At 48.9% G+C, this 22034-nt stretch overlaps 2 protein-coding genes across 2 annotated transcripts in view; one reads left to right on the forward strand and one right to left on the reverse strand.

The window, feature by feature from the left end:
- Positions 1-11072, forward strand: part of LOC8040614 (probable helicase with zinc finger domain) — a 37804-nt gene extending 26732 nt beyond the window's left edge. The window contains exons 17-19 of the mRNA XM_040221230.3: positions 373-448; positions 1094-1298; positions 7998-11072. Coding sequence (XP_040077164.2) covers positions 373-448; positions 1094-1298; positions 7998-10068 — 2352 coding nt within the window. The 3' untranslated portion in view covers positions 10069-11072. The remainder of the gene's footprint in view (positions 1-372; positions 449-1093; positions 1299-7997) is intronic.
- Positions 11073-13076: 2004 nt separating this feature from the next.
- Positions 13077-18165, reverse strand: LOC8040615 (GPI mannosyltransferase 4). The gene is made up of 2 exons (XM_029967560.4): positions 17732-18165; positions 13077-16856 (listed from the first exon to the last, which is right to left on the reverse strand). Exons 1-2 carry the CDS (start codon positions 17838-17840, stop codon positions 15292-15294), a joined length of 1674 nt encoding a protein of 557 aa, XP_029823420.3. The 5' UTR covers positions 17841-18165; the 3' UTR covers positions 13077-15291.
- Positions 18166-22034: the final 3869 nt, after the last annotated feature.

The following is a 22034-nucleotide window of genomic DNA, read 5'->3' on the forward strand; positions in this document are numbered from 1 at the left end:
CACTGAAGCAGCGTATGACCAATCACTTTCAGTAATTCAAAAAATCGAGTTTTGTTTTTTTCACTCCCTTTTTATATGGGTGCCTTAAAATCGAGGCTTTCATGCGAAACAAAAAAAAAAAAAAAATGTTTGGCGGCAATAAATAGCGAGTCAAGTGCACCCGAATTTCTCAATAGGGAGACATGACTTGTCTTTTGCTTGTTTTGTTCTAGATGCGATCGGTAAGGGGATTGCAAAAAGAAATTGATGGCTTGAACTCTGCATGCTGTCATAGTCTTCTGATAGAATTTGTTTTGTTTCGCATCACTTTCTGGACGTTGGTCGCCTTTGTAGCCACGTTACATAGAAGACACGACGTGCACAATTTCACAGGTCCAGAGCATACGGACGGCGCTACGATCTCGGAGGCTCAACGAAGTCAAGGTGGAAAGTGTCGCCAACGTACAAGGTGACGTCTACGCGTTACTCTTCCGTTTCCAAAGTTGCGTACATGTGAAAAAGTTATAAAAAAAAAAAAGCGGAAAACTTTTTAGGAAACAATTGCTGTACGAGACTTGAATTGCACTTTCTGACGTGGTCTCGCTCCACGTGAAGACAAACGAGAGGTTGGGGAAGGACTCCACCTCTCTTAGTCTTCCGGCGACGTTCTGCCATTCTTGAAGCGCGCGTGCCACTAGACGCACTTCGCACGCCTCGCCGCTTTTTCATTGTAAGCCTGCCGAATTGTTTCGAAGGTCTTTGTTCCGGACTTGCCGAGTTCAATGCAGAGCCGTTCTCGTTCCGGTTAGCAGTCCACGCTAAAATTGTTAATGTCCTCACGTGCGTGGTCAGAAAAACTCGTTCCGCAGAGGTCCAAGTGTCCACAGAACAACGCCATTCGGCATAACGAGACTTTTCGACAGCTGCGCGCACATCACTGTGCTGTCTCCTCTTTTTACGCCACAAAACTAGTCCCGGCATATTTTGGTCGCATCTCGCACTTGTCCTTGCGTGCACTTAGAAACGTGCTTTTAGGGGTGTTCGGCACCTCTTTAAACCTCGACGAAGGGCGGCGAGTTGAAGGGGGACGGGGTGGTTGCCGACGTCGATGCAGGCAAGGAGTTCCGAGCCGTGGTGCTGAGCACGGTGCGTACGCGCGCCACCTGCTTGCGGCTGGAGCGCAGCACGCCGGTCAAGGAAGCGCTGGACTTCGGCTTCCTGTCCAACGCCAAGCTTCTCAACACGGCCATCACCCGGGCACAGTCGCTCGTCGTGGTCGTCGGGGACCCCGTATCGCTCTGCTCCATCGGTGCCTGCCAGTGAGTCGGCGCTTTCCTCCTTTCGTCGTCTCTCGGTAGGGCTAGAACGCCTGGAACACGTCTGCGACCGGTGTGTCCACTTAGAGAAAGAATGAGAACGACGGAAGAGCGGAGAAAGAAGAAAGCTTGGGGGGGCGTGTTCGTTTTGCCGCGACAAGTTGAAGTTATTACCGACTTTACAGCGCGCAAATTTAGGACAAACACGCAACATACACACCATGCTGAACTCACACCTATTTTGTATTCGTCTTCTTCTTCGTCCGTTAAATCAATACACACAAATTGTCCGTAATTATCTCCTCGTGGCCAACAGACAAAACCATTACATATTGCGTTAACACTGCATTACATTACACAACATTACATTACTGTGAAGTCAGTAATATGTTCAACCAACTCGCCCCAGGTACACTTTTGACTAGAGTTGAAGTTGTTTCAGCGCGTGTGAACTTTATTCATTTTTATGCAATGCGGGACACTGGTGTTCTTAGATAAAACAAAGCCAGAGAACCATTAGATGTAGACTTTGCGAGTGACGTTTTCCGACGTCTGTGTCCTGCGTCTCTGCGCACACCGAAGCGTGGCCAGCATTACGGTCCCGTCGGGACCCCAACCGGCGTCCGCGTCCCCGCCGCTCCGAAGTGGCCATAGTGTGCCGGACCTTTGTATAACTCTACGTCAAAAGCGGTCCCTCCATTCCCGCCTGACGACGTCGTGGAGGCGTCGTCGTGCCGTCGTCTGCCGCCGTTTAGGCGGCGGCGCGGGGGTGGGAGCGGCAGACGCTGCAGGTTGCTCTGCAACCAGACGGTCGACAGAGATAGAAGCAGACGCGAGACGGGACGTCGTGGCGGTGGCGACACCTGCGTCCCCCTCGCATTTTTCGCCAGGCCCGACGGCACAAAACGCGCTTCTCCCGCCGACGCGATTTGTTGCCACTTGGGGACAGATTTCTACTTACGGGCAGAAGAGGACGGTAAAGACGCCGCTCAGAGATGTGTTCCAGGCATCATAGAAGGGTTAACCAGATGGTGAGAGTTGCTGTCGGCTTATGTACGGCGGGGTTGAATGGTTACGAGCTTGGGCTTCTAAGCATATTGAGGAACAGCACGGAGATCAACGCAAGCTTTTTTTAAATTTTGGGTAGACTCTGGTAAAAGACTGGCATGTATGTTGGTAGTGCCTGCATAATGACACAACCTTAATATCTCTCCGATATCCAAGTTATTATTTTTGTTTTGAATCTTGTGGAGAGTGTGCGGAGTTTAGAAAATGTACCTAATAGGTGGTTGCTTGAACATAGAGAGTATTCCCAAATGTATCTCACAAAATGACATTCTTGCTTTTTTTTTTTTTTAATTTAGTCACAATTAGTTTTAATTTTTACTTTTCTTTTTACCCGACTTGGGCAAGAACATATGGCACGCACGCAAAGAAGCGTGCCATAAATTGAAAATAGAATAATCGGCTAAAATTAAAAGGTAACTATGTGTTGCAGAGTTTAAGGGGGGACACTAGCCATAAACGTGAATGTTTGAGCCACTCGTCTGATTTAAATGACATTCACAGGGCTTGTGTCTGGTGACGTTGAGAACATTTCTGCCAAATATTGTTAACCTTGGGTGAAGTACGAAAAAAATTGCAAATGTTCAAAGATGAAAGTATCGTTTTGAAATTACTTATAAATTTGTCATTTTCATGTGTTATATTGCTTTAGCAAAGTTAGAGCAGATATCTGTGGAGCTATATTTCTATATTATACCATCTTTCATGACAAAAAAAGGCACATAAACACAAATACTGTTTTTTGGATTTCCTTTCATTTCTCCAAAATTACCGTTCTTGAGCATGAAATATGACAAAAATAAAAAGTACACACTCATAGCTATCATCTCCTTTAAATTTCACCCAGAAAAAACTCAAAAAACGAATACAAGTTGCATAATAAAGCAATAGTTTTTCTAATGTGAAATTTTTCAAAAAGTGGAATGGACACAAATGCGTTCGAAGTGCTCCACCCTCTATTTTTTTCTTAACATTTGTGGACCGAAAATAATTTATAAAAGATCAACTATGCAGTGTAAACTATAAAACTTCCTGGAAATATTCTCCAGATGTTGGTGGATGTAAATGGACATTTTTTCAAAATAAATTTTTTTGCAGAAATTGTTTTTTCTGGGTAGTGTCCCCCCTTAAAGAGTGTAATGAAACAAACGGAACAAAAATACCCCAAGTGGTTGCCAAGGTGTCAGCTCCACGAGCTGAATGAAAAGCAAGGAATGCAGTTTCTTTAAAAATGGCCACCGAAGTTTCAGGTTATGCTTCCCACCTTAGGAGGCACCAGGGATGTAGCTTCCTGCGTCCTCAACACGTCTCTTCTTTGGCTTCACCCCTCTTGCTTCGATAACCTTTGGAGCTTTCTTTTTTGGCGAGGTGTCCTTGTCCGCTGCCCTACAAAGTGTGAGTTCTCCAGGTTAAACGGCGAGGGAAGAGCAGTACTCCGCTCGATGCCAACACCAGCTCATGGGATCGGGGGGACAAAGCTCGTGATAGGGCTTTTCATCTGTCAAAACGATGGAAGGTTGTCATCACTGCTTGTTACATCTCGTCGACGTCTGAGTGACTTCGCAGAGCCATTCCATAGTAGCTGGTAAGCCTCCGGACTAGCTCCTTTGTCGGGCCACCTCTTCCACCGAGGGGCTGTTCTTTGTTGCCCTTGGTGACAAGAGCAAGCATGGCGGATCCCATCCTCTTCTGCACGTGGTTAATGCCGTCTCCTTTTACGAATGGGACGAGTTCGTAGATTGCATCCTCACTAAGGGCCAGAAAAGTGCGGCTGTCGCATACGATGTTAGTGTAGCGCTGGCCATTCTTGGCCACTGAACGTCCAAACAGCAACAAGGCCGCCTTGACATCCGTCCCGCCCGACTTCACTTCTGCGTTCCCCTCGCACTCGTGCGATTGCCTCCACTGGCTGTAGCCCTCAACATCTGGCTTTGGCTCCACACCCAGGACACAGGTTTAAAAGTACCATTAACCTTGTGTAGTCCTCCATCACGGTACCCACACCAATGCGGGACGTGCGACCGTGCGTCATCCACGTGCCATCGTATACCACAACTGTATTCTCGGTGAAGGCTTGGGCCAGTTCTCTGTATGCACTATGCACAGCTGCAACGGCTTCGGTGAACACACATGCTGCAGGAGACCTGAACAACTTGGACTTGAGGTGCCCCTGGAATGTTTTGTGGTGCATTCCCCGGTGTCTGTCAGCGCAGTTGATCCCTCGCCAACACTTTCGATGGCGTGCATCGATTTCGAGTTGACCTCGAAGGCCCGGCTGTTTTCTTGTTTGCAGCCTCTGGTTAGCAAACACTAATCAGTGGCACCACCACACGTGGAAAAAAGTTTGGAGCACCTTCGCCACCGAGCCAAGTTTTGTTCCCTGAACGAAGGTGACTCTTGGCTGAAAGCATTTCGGGCACGATATCTCGCTGAGCAGCGCATTCAGTACCGCGACCCAAACTGCCAAGTACTGATCGTGTGGTTCCGGTCTGCGGGTTTCTGGCCTTCTCCAGTCAGCTGCATTTTCTGCTCGGTTGCTGACACTGAACCCAACAACTCATGGATCGCAGCGGCGCATTTGCAGAATTCCTCCAACAAAAGAAGGTCCAGTTGTAAATGCGCATGAACTGTGCGACCAGTGCTCGTAGATGCTGCATTTTTTACTGCACTTATAGCACGCAAAGTGCTAGTCTGTGCATCCATGCCATCCACAGTAAACTGCTCTCCAACGAGGGTCGCGCTTTCAGAATTCGGTGGTAGAAAAGTTTTTCTGCTCTTTTTGGCCATCGGAGATTTCCGCTTACGGTTGCCAAAACGATGCGTTGGTCCATACTTCTTTCTGAAGGATCGTCAATCCATGATCGCCGGAAAATGTCCGAGCGGGAACAAGAAAACAGCGTAATCCGAAACTAAGGAAAGCACCTTTGGCAAGCGGGGGAGCGGCCGAAAGCAGCTGAAGAGCAGACAAGTAGACATGCTTTAGAGCTCAGCGCCGCTGTTAGGGGCAAGCACACCAATTGGAGGTCGCGCTTTGGTCTGGGGTGCTTTCAAAGTTTTGTTTTTTATGTCCTTCCTTCGCTTTTGGAGAGCACGCGGGTGTGGGAAACGGAAAGACGACAAAATGCGCTTTCTACCGGTACCAGTGGTGCCGTCGCAAAGAAATAGACGATTGAAAAACCTTAGTTTTTCGTGCACTTGAAGAAATATTTCGCCACCTGAGCTGATATAAGTAATTATTTACAACACTTAGTGACTGTTTTCACTGAGAAGACTTATGCCTGAGTCCCACTAGAGCGACAAACAAAAACAACCGACTCGGACAAGTCTCCAATGCACGCAGCATGTTCGCAAGGCTACCTTTGGCAGGCGTTTAGCCGTTCTGTGCTTGCAAGCCTGCCAAAGATACCCTCGCGTGTATGATGCTCGTGTTTAAACATAGCCTCCTTTATTCTACAAAGCCTGTGAAGTGTTGAAAGACTGGTTGGAGGCTTGTTGCTGTCGTTTGTTTCTTTTTGTCGCTCTAGCGGGACTCGGGCATTAGAGATTGCATAGAAAAAGATGCATAGACACAAAATATTAGACTTTCTAGAAAACAGCTTTTGAACATTTCCTGCGAGTTGATTCCCACACTGACACCCCCCAAAATACTTCTTAATTTTTTTTGCCAGGCGATTTATATTGGTGTCAGAAGACTACTCAATTAATATTTTGCTACAGAGTCACGTGCATCTTTAATAAAGCCAACAAATGCAACCGCTCGAAACCGAAACCTGCCCACGCAGGTGGGGGAAATGTAGAGGAGTACAGAGTGCCAGAGGTCGCGTGGCTGCACCCAAATGCCCTTTTTTTTTCTTTTTTCTTCTTATTTTGTTGCACGCAGCAGACAACATTACAGCGTTGCAGGTACTGTTTGCCGTGCGATTGCTTTGCGTTTGTTTGTTCCGCTCGCTGTTCTGCACTTCAGGATGAGTTGTTCTGTACATTGAAGAGTTGGAAATGAGTGGCGAGTGTCCGTGGTGAATGCCCGTGATCGTCTCCAAAAAAAATGCTTTCAAGTTGTTGCGTGCGATAAAATCGGTGTTCAAAATTACATGCACGTTCCAATCAAAACCAAAAACCGAAACTCAAGAAAAACGCAATACTCGATATAAGGCGGCTAGGCCCACCGCCATCGTGACCGTTTGTTTACGTTCGCCATTTTGGTATACGTATCATGCACATTCTCACGCGTGTATGGGCTCGTGTTTGTCGTTTTAAGATAGAAAAAAAAATATTCCACTAGGAGGATTTATTTAAATGAAAGGCCATCACGCTGGCAGAAAAAGGTAACGGAGCAGTGCTGCGTGGCCTCGCAATCCCAGCCACTTGACGAGCTTGCAGCGTTTGAAAGACCCTGCCAGGGGCAACGGCCGCGCACTCGTACATACGCAAGAAGCGCGGCACTTAAAACGCTTTTGACAAAAGCAAGTATTAATTACCTCTGTGGACAGCAAAGAACCATCGTCGCACTCTGATAACAGCGACTAGTGCACGGCATTTATTTGAGTGTTGGCGTGCATTTCATAAAATTTGTTCTATGAGGCATTTGGTCAATCTGCATTTTACCTGCGCTATAGAATCGGCCCCAATTTACTTTTTGGTTATCTGGAAGCTAAATCTACCTGCTTGTTAGAATTAGGGGCGCATTAGAATCGTGTGAACACGGTATTTGCTCATTGCATTTTGTGGAAAGTGACTACGTTGAGTTCACAGGTGTCAAAAAGGGAGTCCCATACCATTTAGTTCAGTGATGTTTCATCCACAATATTTTTTTTACAGTGATGCTTGTAAGAAAAAAATTTAAATATCGCAAAATGTTTAAAAGAAATATCACTTTGCCCATGCTCTGGATTAAACCTGGGTCCTCTGCGTGTGAAGCGGACACTTTTTCACTGAGCTACTCTACAGTTTTAAATAGTTGCCTTGACAAACCATTTCATACGAGACCCAATTGGGGACAACTGCCCGAGCGATGTCTTCAGCCACGAGAAGGGGAGACGACTCAGCGACGTCTTCGTGCGAATCGGCTTCTCTTTCGAGAGAAGACAAATCCATTGGTACCGCGAACGACAGTTCTGAAGTAGAGGTCCCATTCCCGTAGTCCTTCGCCGTCCAGCCCCAGCCCGCGAGTCCTAGGATCCGCGATACGATGCCATGTTGAGAATTACGCAGTGAATGCACAGAATGCTTCTAATTCTCTGTGCAACTTTTTTTTTTTTTTTTAAATCAACATATTTGCAGCTTTTTCTAAACCACAAAAAATTAGTTATCTTTTTTTTTCTATCTTTAATATTGAGTGTGTGCCTTCAATGACCCATGCCTTTGATTAAAATTGGTGGTCTTGTCTAAACCGTAGAAAACGGCCCGTAACCACGGGGAAGAGAGTGAGCATGACTCAAACCGGCCAGTCGTCGATCGGCTGTCTTCGAAAGGAAAGAAACCGAATTTCGAGCCGCAAATTCTCTTTTGGGTAGTTGGGCTCTCGTATGTCACATACAACTAAAAACCTCGGCGAGGTTCGGTGCATGTGGCATCCGATTATATGCGATCCTTTGGTCGTTGCTCCCTGTGCTAACTCTCCAAGCCTTGACTGTGCAGGAAACTTTGGGAGACCTTCGTAAAGACATGCAGCGAGCACCACAGCCTGCACTACATGACCTGGGCGGAAATTAAGTACCAGCTTGACGGCTTCGAGCTCCAGAAGGAGTACGGGCTCAACCCGCATGCCGAGAGCTTTTGGCCCAGCCGGCCCTTCTTCACTGAGGCACCTTCGTTGCAGACGCAGCCGCAAGGCCGGCCTGCCACCGGTATCCATGGCGACGACCAGCCCAGGGCACCCTACTATTCCTACGGGTTCCAGCACTACCCAGGACACATGATGACGGCCATTGACCGTCGCTTCTGCGGTGCTGTGCTCAACGGAGGTGCTCCGCAATCGATGCCTCAGAGCCCCTGGTACCCTCCAATGTACCCAGCGCCGCCACCTCAAGCGTCTTATCCGCAGAACCAGTTGCCTCAACAGCACGTCTGGCCACAGCAGCCAACAGACGTGCCGAGGTACCAGCCCCAGCAGATGCGTCCTCCAGAGGGGAGCTATCTTCAGTACCAGCAAGGGGTCTACAGCCACTTCCAGCAGGGGAATCCACAGTTCCAGCAGGGGAATCCACAGTTCCTTCGGGGGAAACCACAGTTCCAGAAGAGGAGTGTGCAGTTCCAACAGCAAGTCCATCAGCTTTATCCGCAAGGGAACGTCCTCCAGTACCAGCAGGGGACACTGCAGAACCAGCAGGGCAGCCGGCTGTACGAACAAGGGATGCTGCAACAACAGCGTCCGCAAGGAAACCCCCTGTACCAGCGATTAGCACCGTCGCAGGCGCAGCAGCCGGAGCAGCAAGCCCTGCGCCCCGAGCACCAGCAAAGGCCCCAGATGCATCCGCAGCACCAAGCACCACTGATGCAGCCACAGCCACATCCGCAGCCACAGCCGCAGCCACAGACAAAGCCGACATACGATTACAGCCAGCAGCAGCCTCAGCCGTTGCAGATGCATAAGCAAGGGCAGCCGAGATTACAGAGTCAGCAGCTGACGCAGCAGCTTCAGCAGCACCACGCTGGAGGAGTGCAGATGTCACTCAACCCAAGTGCTTCTGATTATGCGGGACATCCAGTGCAGCAGAAGTTCGGTGCCCGCCCCGTGCAGCCGTCGCAGCGACCGGTAGCCATGGAGGACGTCTTTGCGAGAATGATGCTGGACGACGACGCGAATGCGGAGCCAGGGGCGGCCCCAGCGTCAACAAAGCAGACAAAAAATGCACCTGGTGTAACACGGGTTCTCGCCTCAAAGTCGCCCGTGCCCGGCCAATGGAAGAACAACTGGCTGCACAAGAGCCAGCCTCCGAGCCAGCCTCCGAGCCAACCTTCGAGCCAACCTTCGAGCCAGCCGTCGAGCCAGCCATCGAGCCGCCCGTCTAGCCAGTTGGGCTGGAGTTCCAACGGGCTTGAGAACGGCTTCGTGCAGAAGATGTGGGACACAGAGCAGCGGCAGGTCCACCAGACGAACTCGCATCCAACAAAACCCCGTCAGACGAACAACCACCAGACAAACGCCCAGCAGGTGGCACTGCAGGGCGGACGGGGCCGCGGTGGGCCGTGCCAGACGCGGCGGCTCGCCGAACCGGCGCCGGTCCATAACACAAAGTCTGCAGACGTGCAGCCGTCTTCATCACCCAAGCATTCGGCTAAGCCGATTGTAGCCTATGTTACGGCTGCGCTGAAGCCGGTCACCTGGGAGATGCAGGAGCAGCACGTGGTGGCGTCGTCTGCTCTGCCCCGGGTGATGTCGCTGCCCAAGCCAACGACTGCCGAAGACGTGCAGGAGTACCACAAGCTGCTGACTCAGGACGACGACGAGAGGGAGAAAGACGCGCTCACGAGCCGGCTCCAGCAGGAACTTGCGCGCAGACGCGAGCAGTCGACGAGTTTGCCAGGCACCGCGTCGCGGATGGCTCCGCTGCGGGCCGCTCCTGTGCAGCCGACTCCTGTGCAGACGGCTCCGGGTGCGCGGCAGACGACGGCAAACATGCAGCCGGCTCCTGCAGTAAAGCAGACGTACGCCCAGGTCCTAAACAGTAGGTGTAGGAATGGACGTGACGGCAGAGGTGGCTGTTAGGTTTGTCTGAGGTCTCTTTTGCCAACAAGACAACAAGGCCATAGTGCTGGGTTTTTGATGTCACTTACCAAAAGTCAGTGTGGGGCACAAATTGGAACATGGATCTCAGCAGAACGCTAACGCAGCAGTCGTGTCCAATTTGTGCCCCCGCTGGCCTCCAATGGGCGACACCGGAAATTTAGCACAACGACCTTGTTGAATAGGTGTTCTCTTGAGCACCTTTTCGTCATCCAAAGCTGCAATACTCGAAAGACGACGGCATGTTGCGGTTTTGCTGTGGTTGCCACGGCACCCAAAATCTATTAGCTTTGCATTCCTTCTTTTTTTTTTTTTTCGCTGTCGCATTGCAGACGTGTTGATGCCTGAACTTTGCAGACTCCGGTGACCTGGAATTTTTCGCGAGACTGCGTTTGAATAGGTCTGTATTGGCGGTGGGCCGTTTCGAATCTAGCTATCTTCCCAGGATCAACTGGAATGTGATAACACTTGTATGCTCATTGGAGTAGTGCAGGTGAAAGGCGACAAAACGCTGGGGTCGATTACTACGACCAATAAGAATGTTCGATGTGGCGGCGTCGTTGGCGGATCTCTTCAACATGTTCCAGTACAAGCTTCGTACCTGAGGATTTTTGTACGTGCTCGAAGAACAGACGTTAGTCATATTTTTTTTTCTTTGTAACCAACCAAGTTTTTGGCACATACTTAACGTCGAATATGAACTCTCACATTACTCGATACTAGCACAACTGCAGGACTGGTTGTTGCACTCCAGAGGTGGAGCCCACGTTAAATGTGCATATGTTTGTGATTCTGTGAATGCTCTTGGTACATTCCCCCGCCTCCTTCTAATGTTTATAAGTGTCTCCCCCCATAGAAAAATGTAAAAATATTTCTCATATTTTTCCAAGGTTCTAAGTATTACATTTAAACCAAAGTCATTCTGAAGGAACAATCATTCTTTTCAATCTCTATGTTGATGTTTAAATAAAAGTCTTGTACAGTGATGTGTGCATGTTTCATTCGTTGCAAGGTCAATTGCCTCACAGGTGTTAAATTTAAAATTAGTTGTAGCTTCCGCTACATAATGAAGTGTCCTATGCATCAATGTGTAACCGTTACTCGTAGCATCCTAGCCACGTTCAACTCAGTGTCCAAGTAGCTGGTAAGCGGTGGCAATCAGTTCATCGAACGACGTTTCATCAACAGTTCAGGTTAGCCTTTTCCTTTAATAAGCTGCATGAGGCTTGCTGCGTGTACGGGTCGGTTAGGTAGGTTGACATTTTTATGACACCGCAAACGCAGGAAGGGGGGTAATGTGCTCCCCAGTGATACACATGTGACGAAATGTCCCTGCAGCGTGCAATTTGTGTAGCGAGTGTTGATGAAATGTTCATGTTGACTGAATATGTCCATGAAACCTGTGTTTACGAAATGTAATTCCATGAAACTTGTTTCAACAAAATGATAGGGACCCACTGGTAAGCTTCTACTGTGAATGGGTACCTACCATCATGACCAATATGAGTGCGAACACAGCTCTGCGTGGCCCGCGGTACTATCAGTGCCCCCTGGCGATTGCTCTTTGAAGTACAAGTGCACCTTGCAGTCGAGACATATCGTCTCTTGCGACCGCCGCACCACTCTGCACTTCCAGGTCGTCTGCTAGTGAAAAATGGTCGGCGAAACTGTTCACCAGTGACGAAGAGCATTTGGCGCTAGCAATGTGCGCCAGCAAAAATAACTTGTATAAATATTTTTAGGGTCATCGTTTTGATTAGGAAGTTTTCGTAGATTATTACCATGACTCCGATAACAATTAGTGACTCCAGCAAACTATGGGGGGTGCACTGGTCAGGCAAAATGGCAGACAAACGGAGGTCGTTTTCGTCCAGCACGCGGACCACCATAAATTTCTTGCACTGCAGTGTAAAATCGGTGTTGCACATGAAAGGCAAAAAGATTTTTCGACGGTAGAAACCTAGTCAGTGCATAGGAATGACACCGTGGAAGCATAAAAATAATTACTGGAAACAATGTTTGTTTCTATGCTGGCTACGAGAACCAAGCAGCGATAGCAGACGACAGAGTCGAAATGACCTCCTCTGCTGAGCTTCTCAGCGTTGCCGTTAGCGGCATCGATTTCGCTGGAGTCGCCAATGCCCCGATACTTTGCCGACGCCTTTAAGTGTATGCCATCATATTGTCCTCGGAGGTATCAAAACAATCAACTATGACTGCTTATTATTTACTTCGTGCGAGTTTTGCGAGAGCGAAGGACTACCAATGCGCACAGGAAATAAGTTAGCGTGGGTGATATCCTCCATCATGAAAAACTGCACAAAAAAAATTATGAGGACGTCCCGTATGTTTGTTCTATGTCCTTGTCGTTTTTTTCGCGCTGTTTTCCATAATGAAGGGCATCAACCCGCTTGCACCGCTCTAACTTCTTGCCTAACGAATTGCTAGCGAAAAATCAACTTTGTCATTGGTGAAGAGTTTTGCAGTTTCGCCGACCGTTTTTTGCTCGCAGACGACTAGGAAGTGCAGAGTGGTGCAGCGATCGCTGAAGACGATATGTCTTGACCACAAAGTGCACTTATACTTCAAAGAGCAATCGCCAGGGGGCACCGATAGTGCTGGGGGAAACGCGGAGTGGTGGATTGCATTACCTAGATGATCCATTTGTAAAAATAAGTTACTACCTCATGGCAGTTCCTGTGACATGTGCCATTCATTCATTGAGAATCCTACTAACAAGTGGATATATTGAGTATGAGACGGGCAGTTTTCTTTTTCGTAATCTAAACATTATATCGTTTGCATACCCATCCAGAAAAAAGGAAAGGTGGCATTGAAAGGCGATAAATTGCGTGATTTGTTTCGAGGCAACTGCAATTAATTGCACCACCGATTATTCCTGCAACTAAAACATCACTTGCAATGCCCTTTTCAGTCGCCAAGAGTTAAACCTTCAACTCTGGCAACGTTAAAATGAAGTGACCAGGGAGTTGATTTGTGTACACCCAGAATTAAGACAAATTTTTTATTTTGATCTGTCGATCAATCCATCGTATGCAGAATTTCGTTCTACGAGCAACACAGCTGACGCACCAACTCCAGTCTCGGCCTTTCAGACGCACAACGTCGTGTCCAACGTAGCCACGTCCTCCCTCTAGACACTTTCTTTTTCTCTCGTTATGTACGAAGCTTTCGCGGGGCTTCTCCGAGTCCTTGCCTCGTCTCTTGGTTTTGTTTTCCCGTTTCTGTTCACACCTGCCTCGCGTGGCCGGCGAAGCTCGCAGCCCAAGCGTTGGGCAGCCAGCCAACCCCCTCTGACAGTGGCCACCGTCGACGTTCTTGGAAACCGCCGTGCAACGCTTCACTACGAAATCGGTTGGACTTCGGTGAGAATGCAATTCCGCATTAAAACGACTTGGTTCACAGCTGCGCTTCGTGTGCATGCTTGTCACTGCCGACTGAGAGACGAGATTGGATAAGAAAGGGGACGGAAGAAAAGACATCCACGTTGCCTGGCAGGAGTCCCCGATTGGTGCGTGTTCACCGCGTCCGAACGAGCAATCCCTTCGATTTCTGCCCGTTGACGTAGTAGAAATGTCGCGCCGTCTCCGGCTGCGATCCTGGCAGTGTCGCGGCGGTGGTTTTGGACACAGCAGACGCCCGTTACGTTCCAGGCCGTTCTCCAGCTCGAATGTCCACGGAAGCTTCAACAGCCTGGAGTTGGGACTCCGCTACGAAGGGCGACACTCGCGTTGGCTCGTGCTTTTTGCCGGAACTTCCACGGCCAACTGCCAGGATCGCGACATCCGACGGCACGACACTTCGACGTCCGCGGCATCGTTTCTTGCCACTTTGGCGACTGCTTCAGACACGTGGGCGGAAAGGGACACTAAGCGCACCAGTCCGAGATACCTTCCGGGCATCATAGCATAACCCACCCGGGTCGCCGCCACCACCGCCTCTAGGGGTTTGCTCGTGGTTGGTTGGAGGATGTTCAGTCGACGGCATTCCCTCGCTTTTTGTGGAGCTCGTACCATGGAACGACAAAACCCTGCAAGTACTGGCCTGGGGTGCCAGATTCGGAATCGTGGACGCGTGCTTTTGTTTACCCGCGTTTTTCAACGGGCCACGTGGCGATTCTCTCGAGAGTGCGGAACAGGCAAAAGACCGAGCATCCACACTAGCAATGTTGAACATGGAAGGCTGGGGGGGTATGAGCCCTTAAAACTTAGTTTCACATCAAGTCCAGATGCAGTGGACACTACGAGCTGATGGGACCGATCGGACGTCGTCACGAGCGCACCATCGTGGAGTTTGTCACCTTTCTGTATGCATTCTATCGTCGCTGAGCCGGTCATAAACAGAAAATGCTTAGTGACTTGCACTCCTGGCATTGCTTGATTGGTACCATTAGCTCGTAGCTCGTCACACAAGTCGGCACGCTGAGTTGGTGCTTTCGTTGGCGAAGAAAGGGTCACATGCACCAAATATGCCCAAAGCGCCTGCGGGAAAGCGGCTCAGTGGAGCGCTGGGTATAAAGCGGGACATATTTTTCACTCCGAATTCGCAAAATGTAGATCTTGCACAGAAGTCTGACGAGCAGGAAGCTTCCTGGACCTTTGGGTGTTGTGTGTGCTACTTAGACACGTGTCATTGCATTCTTTTTTTTACGCAAGTGCTGTTACAAAGCAGTCGTGTACACGTGGACGGTGCAGCGTGTACGCTTCAGAGGGACCCAGTAGACGCACATCGGCAGTTGTGCGACGAATTGCCACCTCGTGTCACGTGCATCGCATCTTTTGCAATACTTGGGGTAAAAATTATGAAACACCATCACGATACTCTGCTCTGCAAGCGGAGCATATCTAGTTCCTCAGTCCAGTGGTTCTCGGAAATGTTCCAATTTTTGGGTGAGCGTTCTTGTGTGTATGTCAATGAGAAAAGTCTACTTCACACTAGTCCTTAGCTATGTCCATTTAAAAAATCATTATCATAATTAGCATAAACCTCTCCCTTCCCCTCACCCCGAATGGGGTCCTCCATCATCCTTGCCAAACCATGGGGGTCTGCGAAACATCAGTGGTTGAGAACTACTTCTCTAGTCACTTACACTTTGCCTGTATCTCTCTTTGTGCTCCGAGCAAGTGTAGAGCAGAGCATAGTTCCGCTTTTCACAGCAGTAACTTTTCACACAGTAACTCTAGCCTACAAAGCTACCTTGAAGACGCCCAATGACAGCTGTTCGCTTAGCACACCTGCCATTTCTTTGAACCCTTTCCTCTTGTATGTCTCCATAAGGTGCAGGATGTCGGGAAAGTCTTCGGCGCTCAAGTGGGGCCTGCAACTGAAGATCTCTTCCAGACTTCCGTTGGCATGAGAAAGTGTCCGACTGAGCGATGCCTGTTCTGTTCCCACGGGCATCACGATGACCTTGGTACGACCTTCTGCCTTCGCGAGTAGTGCCATCAGGTCGGCGGACGTTCCAGCTCCCATCAGGTCAATGACCTTGACGTCAAGGTTGTGCTTCAAGGTCAGGAGGTGCCTCGGTGGCATGTATGTGTGCCTGAAGAAGACAGTGGTGTGCTGATGCAATCCTCGGCTTGCCAAGTGGTCCTGAAGCCTGAAGAGGCACGGTACCAGACCGCCCTGGTGCAAGAAGCCGAAGAAGACTAGTCCTGCCAAGTTGCCCGCAGTCCACGCAACAGACAAGAGACGGCTGGTTCGAAAGTATCGCTGGGAAAGGAGGACAACGGGTACCAGAAGTGGTACGAGGAACCTTGGTTCCTGGTGTGGCAGTGTTGACAGACAGATGGTCGATACCAGGACGGTAGAAGCAAGCGTTATGTCGAGGAAGCTTGGAAAGGCATGGGAGGTGTTGGGCTTGGTGCTGGTTGGACGTAGTTTTGAGTGGATGGTTTGAAATGAGGCCCACAGCGCCAAGATTCCAGCAGCGTTGAAGAGCAGAGGTATGTTCACCAGAAAGTGAAGCCAGCGCGGATGTTCACCGTGCGACTGAAGATTGGCGTTGTTCAGGTTGTAGCTAAGGAAATTGAGGGGCGCCAGGACTAGCGGGAACCGTAGCCACTGGTCAGTAGTAGCGAAGGACAACACCTCAGGATGATAGTAGACGGTGTCTGTGGCTGCCAGCAACATGGCGAAGAACGAAACCTTGGGTATGAAGTTGGCGAGACGTCCCAATACGACGCTTGCACCCTCCTTTGAAAGGTGGACGTCATTCAGCAACCAAATGGAAATCGCTGGGAGGGCGAAAACAACAAATGTTGGCCGGTTGAAAAAGCCAACGGCGAGGAGCAGGCAAACGGACATAGAGTTCCGCAGGACTGGAGCCTCTTGCTTCCCTCTGCGACCGCTGCCTTTGAGGTCGAGCCCAACGGAAAGCAGCAGGAGTGCTAGCAACCACGATTCGACAGAGTTGTTGAACGTACGAGTGTAATAGACGACAGCGACGTACGAACTAGCAAAGAGAGACAGGCACAGATGGCGATCCTTCTTCCGTTTTCCAAGGGCCACGGAGAGGCGGTGAATTGTGTAGTCGCAGACGAAGGATGCGAGGCAGGAAAAGAGCCGTGGCACGACCAGCAAAAGGTAAGGAGGTGGGAGAACATCCGGCGTCCGCGCCAGTAGTCGCAGGGCGGAACTGAGCAGCCATATTGGCACCCCAGTTGTGAGGTAAATGACGGACGGACTGCGGATGGGCTGGTCGCTGGTGAATTCCCAAGTGCGATGGACTTGCAAATTAAAGATGTCACCTGGAATTAAGAAAAAAAAAAGAAGACTACAAAATATTTTTTTAAATGTCGGTTCGCTGCTCTATTGAGTTCCATAAAGAGTGGTGACCAGACACCAACTTCGGGTATTAACTTAAAAGTAGCAGTAAAACCATTTCTTCTGTGGTTTTACATATGGTTTTTGAGGATTAAGGTGGGTTTTAAGGAAAAGTTCTACAATGACTAATGGTCCAGTCGCACACTTGCGATTTCTTAGGAATGCGGGAATGGTGTTGCAAGCCATTCATGAATCTTAAGGGAACTAGGTGGTCCGAGTTATCTGCTTCCAAATAAACAAATGTGAACTCTCGGCTTTCAAATATTCCTAGGCTGCACAAATGTTTGTGCCGTAAGAGCATCTGTAGTATTCATCCTTGCACCACTACAGATAAAAGGATAATATCAACTGGTACAGCTTTACTATAGCCATAGCAAGGCCACAGACAACAAATTTAGTGCAGAATAATTTGTTGCACATATAAACTCTGCGTTGTCCTCTTTCGTAAGTATACGTGCACCTACCGCGCAGGAGCACATTATTCTTAACCGAACGATCTTGGGGCAAAAGAAAACAAAAAGGGCATTGGTGGGGCTCAATCTAATAGGGCATTGGTGGGGCCAGCTCAACGAAGCCAGCAGGATTTCCTTGGCTGAGAAAATACTGGGAGTGCCCACGCTCCCTCATACCAGAACCTCATAAACTGGCGGTTTCTGAAAACCTTGGATTAATGAAGAATCCAATCAGGTTTTTCATTTCGTTCTCCAGTACCTATTTTCTGCATGTAGACCTTTAAATAGTTCAGTCTAAATGTTGGGAAGCGGTGCATTAATAACGGAAGCAAAGAGGATGTGTTTACCTGCAGCAATTTCAGTAGACTGGAAGAATTCGTCGGGGTGTATGTAGCCCGACTGCGGCACGAAGACCAGCAGCACTCTGAGCAGAGATAAAATTCCCCAAAACAGCATCGTGCTTCTTTGCGAAGAAAATCGCACGGCAGGAATTGTCACCTTTCGCCACCCTTCTCTTTGAAAAAGTGCGCTCTCGCGGATCGTCCAACGACTGAAACTGACGCACGCATTTGTGTGGTTTCTCACTGGTGACACTTGGCCTGTTGCGTTTTCTAGTGTTTTGGACTAAAATTATACTGCCCGAAGTCACGCAAGGCCCAACTCTTTTGCGAGTTCACATAACTTGTCTACTACACACAACCATCGACACGGTCCACACCGGTCCGGGTCCGCACCATTCGTCCGCACTAGGGGTGTCGCGAACCGGCCAAGGTTCGAGTTCGACCAGGTTCGACTTTTTCGACCTTTTGGTGGAAATTTCGACGAACCTTGTGTTGAGGTTCGACCCGTGTGCGCATGCGCGACAGGCTAACCATTTGGCTTCGGATTGGATGGTGATGGCTAAGGGATGCATTAAGGGCAGCACTGATTGGTTATTTTATTTAATACAGTACAAAACATTAAGTTATTAATTTGTTCAGTGATTAGAATTAGTTTCCTTTAATCGCAGTTGTTCACAAAATTAAAATAATCCTTTGCATAAAAAAAAAAACTCCAAACCTAGAAATGCTTGTATCAAGGTCTGGCCACACTGTCCACAAAGTCGAACCGGTCGAATTTAGTGAAAAGGTCGAAGATTCGTCGAACCGGTTCGACCCAGTCGAACCCCGAAAGTTCGACCTAAAAATCCGGTTCGACAAAAGTTCGCGACACCCGTCCCAAAGAGTGATTAACCGGAAGTTCGGAAGTGGCACCCCCCCGGTTGCCGCCATATTTTACGCAAATGTGACCACTCGTCACGTGACCTCCCAAGAGCCGTGACGTCACAGGTAAGATGGCAGCGCCCAGAGCTGGCGGATGCGAGTTTGTTCTGTGCGCGGTAGCCGTGATGTGCAGCTGCTTTCCGACGACTTCGGGCTTCTTCGTGCTCGCTGACGCAGGTATAATGTGAAAATATGAAGGAATGAGACTTTATACCGTTTTTGCGCAAGATCGCTCTGGATCATATGGATATTAACGCCTGTGAGGCAGCATCAGCTCTGCATCGCCGTACCGGTGCTTGGATTCCGGGATGTGTTCGAGGATCGATAGAACTTTGAGTGCTTTTAACATGAAATTTTCGCATTCTCTTAGCTTTGTTTGAACGTTGAATTATCTAAGAATCTACGCGAAATGTATACGTCGCGTTAGGGCCTAAGGGAAGTTGTTTCAGCCCTCCGTCACCGAACAACCATAGCAACTTTTGGCGAGGAAGCTCCTGCGATTTTAACCTTTTGTGCTAATCCACGATTCTACATTTGATCGCTTTTCTTTCTGTTTTGTGTGTGTGTGTGTGAGTGCGAAGTGCACCCTTATTTTCAGCTACGAGGTTGGCGTTTTATTGAGTATGGGGAAGAATAAATCGTTGCAGGCACCTACTTCAAAGCTATTCGACTTGCTACAAGAACAACTGTTTTGGTGCATGCATAGATTAACTGCGCATTTTTTCTGTTTTGTAGGATTTATTGCAGCTATACTCTTTTCCATCAAGAGTGCATTGTATTAGTCGGTCAATTATTTAATTGTTCTAATTACCTGGATAAGATGATTCATATTTGTGTTCATCCCTTGCCTGGAGAGCAGTCTTGTTGAAAAATGTTGACTACCATTCCTTTCGGTGTCTTCAATAGACTCTTTTTAAAAGTGTGGGCTGTCTATACTTCGCATCACCGTAACTTGGAAAAGGCCAACCGCCACAGCCCCCTCGAGCCAATCAGAGAGACGGAGCGAAGGTGTGTGACAAATCTGTGCAGACGAGCACTCTGGTGATATGCTTTCATGTGCCTCTCTCCAATGTGTGTATTGACTCACCGAGACCGTAGCCTTTGCCGTCTGCCAAATTCTGATGAAACAAATTACAGTAGCTACTACTGTAATTACCCCAGGCTTTCATACTTTGGGTATTTGTTCGACAAGAATGTTATGTCCGCCATCCCTGTGAATTCAACTCAGCACCTATTGGACTCGAATGCTGCATTGGCGTTCGACGTGAACTGGGGCCCGTTCGTGTGCTTTGCGCCGAAAAAGATGGTGACGGTTGTGTTGCTTGATAAGGTTCTGCAAAGGGTCTATTGTGTCATACATATAGGAAGTGTCATGCTATATAACAATGCATCAACACATACTATTAAACTATATGCTCAGGGGTGTGTTTGTTTTTCCAATTAACAAGTTACAGCAGTGTGCTTTAATGCTATTATCATGTGTGTAGTTTTAAGTATCCTCTCTGCAATGCCTACGAAGGCCCCTGGAAGGAATAAATTAATAGATAACATTTTCACATCACTGGAGTTGGTTTTCGGATGCACCACATGTTCAGGAAAGGTTGATTGAGTGCAGCCCCTTGCAAGAAGTCTGCCAGTCTGGTATGACCCCTTAATTAATATTGAAGGGTCAGAGAAGCGAGTGTCCTCGTAAGGTCCAGAGCGTGCAATGGACACAATTCTCGGTGTGTAGACTCTCAAGGCATGAAGGCAAGCGGAAATATGTTTATCTGGTTAGTGTATCAAATATGTTTATTTCCACTTGATTACAAAATTATTGATTCTTAGTAAATGGTTCCATAACGAGTTCTTTCTGCGACAGTCTCGTGTCAGGCGTTCAGTCGTAGTACCTGTGGACCTTGTTGTCGGATGACGCTCCTGGCACGTCGGTGTTCAGTTTGGTCGAGTGGCAACTTTGACCGACTGATGCTGTCTTGTAATCATACGTCATGTGCACTGAAGCTGCAGGGCTGGCTTCTAATCCGAAAATTTTCCTGGTAGTTTTCGGCATCAATGTAGCAAGTTCGGGCATGTATTGCTTACATGGCTGTGCCTTTTGCTGTACCGTTGACTTGAAAGCTGGCAACAATTTTTGTTTGCTATCCAAGTCTGGTGATGCTTGCAGTTCACTTTTGAGAGCAACCAACCATTCTATTCCTTCAAGTCACTCAGGGGCATTCTCCCTCAAAGTTGGAATTGTGTGCTTCGTGGAGTGGACACAGAAAATTGGTGTTAGCAAATTTTTAGGTATTGTCCTTGGACGACAACCGACACCAAATCCACTGTCACTGCATCGCCGCTCACCTGCTTTGTTGTGCTTACCTCTTGTTGAGGTGATGGACATGAGGAGCTTTGGGGTAATCAGGGATTCAGAATCTTCGATTCAGCACCTTCGGCATCAGGGACAAAGGTCGCCGAAGGTAATCCTTAATCTCCCGTGGTCACTCCTCGAGACGTAATCGAGGGTCGTTTGGCACGAACCCTCGCCGACCAATTCATTGGTACGGGCTGCTTTGGTAGACATGGTAGGCTTCATGCAGTGGTAGCAAAGTGGTTTTCGGTCGCACATTCGCATCACCTACGTTTTCCTCGGTGTACTTTGTTGAGCACAGACCTACACACGATATCGGGAATGCTTCGGCGTTGGGGTGTCTCATTGAATTGGCATTGAATACTAAGGGGCAGCCGGTGGCGGTCGTCGTGCCATTGTGGCGTAAGTTGCCCTTGGTTTATCAGATGCCGCTTCGCTCGCAGAAGTCTCGGTTGAAATACCTGTCAAACGTGTTCCGAAACAATCTCGGCAATCAAAATAAAAGCCGGGCAACTGATGGCAGGAAGTAGCTTCCTGATCTCCTCCCAGACAACGTCGTGGGTGATGTCGTGGATGCCTGGGAGGCTGGCGTCGAAGTAGTAGCTGGACAACTCGAGTGTTGAGACGCCGGGAAGTTGTTCATAGTGGCAGGCTCGGGCATGCAGTGCACATTCCATGTTGGAAGCCTCAGTGATATGAACACTTCGACTGTTGTTGGGGGGTTGCGGACAAGGCTGCCGAAGGTGTTGTCCCTCGCGTGAGGCGCATGGGATTCTTAGGTTCTTGTCTTCTGTAGCATCAAGGTCGGCGTGGGCGTGGGCGCTCGATCAAGCGCAAAACATCCTCCACGAGTGCGGTGGCGCTCTCATTGGGGCAGTGTCCTGGACAGAATCAAAAATACGGCTCTCTTTCGTTGATGTTGGCTGACGGATGCGCGCTTCAGCTTGATCTTGCAAACTTCCCATGACGTTAAGGAGGATCCATGGTTCTCAGACCAGCGCCGGCAGTTGCTTCCACGAGAAGTATAGGTTCTGCAGG

This window comes from Ixodes scapularis, unplaced genomic scaffold (genome assembly GCF_016920785.2).
Source record: "Ixodes scapularis isolate PalLabHiFi unplaced genomic scaffold, ASM1692078v2 PGA_scaffold6__148_contigs__length_123643588, whole genome shotgun sequence".
Taxonomy (NCBI): Eukaryota; Metazoa; Arthropoda; class Arachnida; order Ixodida; family Ixodidae; genus Ixodes; species Ixodes scapularis.

Coding starts and splice junctions, on each gene's coding strand:
- LOC8040615 (XM_029967560.4), bottom strand. CDS start 17,840: ATGCTGTTTTGGGGAATTTTATCTCTGCTCAGAGTGCTGCTGGTCTTC. Junction 16,857..17,731: donor GTCTACTGAAATTGCTGCAG/GTAAACACATCC, acceptor TCTTAATTCCAG/GTGACATCTTTAATTTGCAA.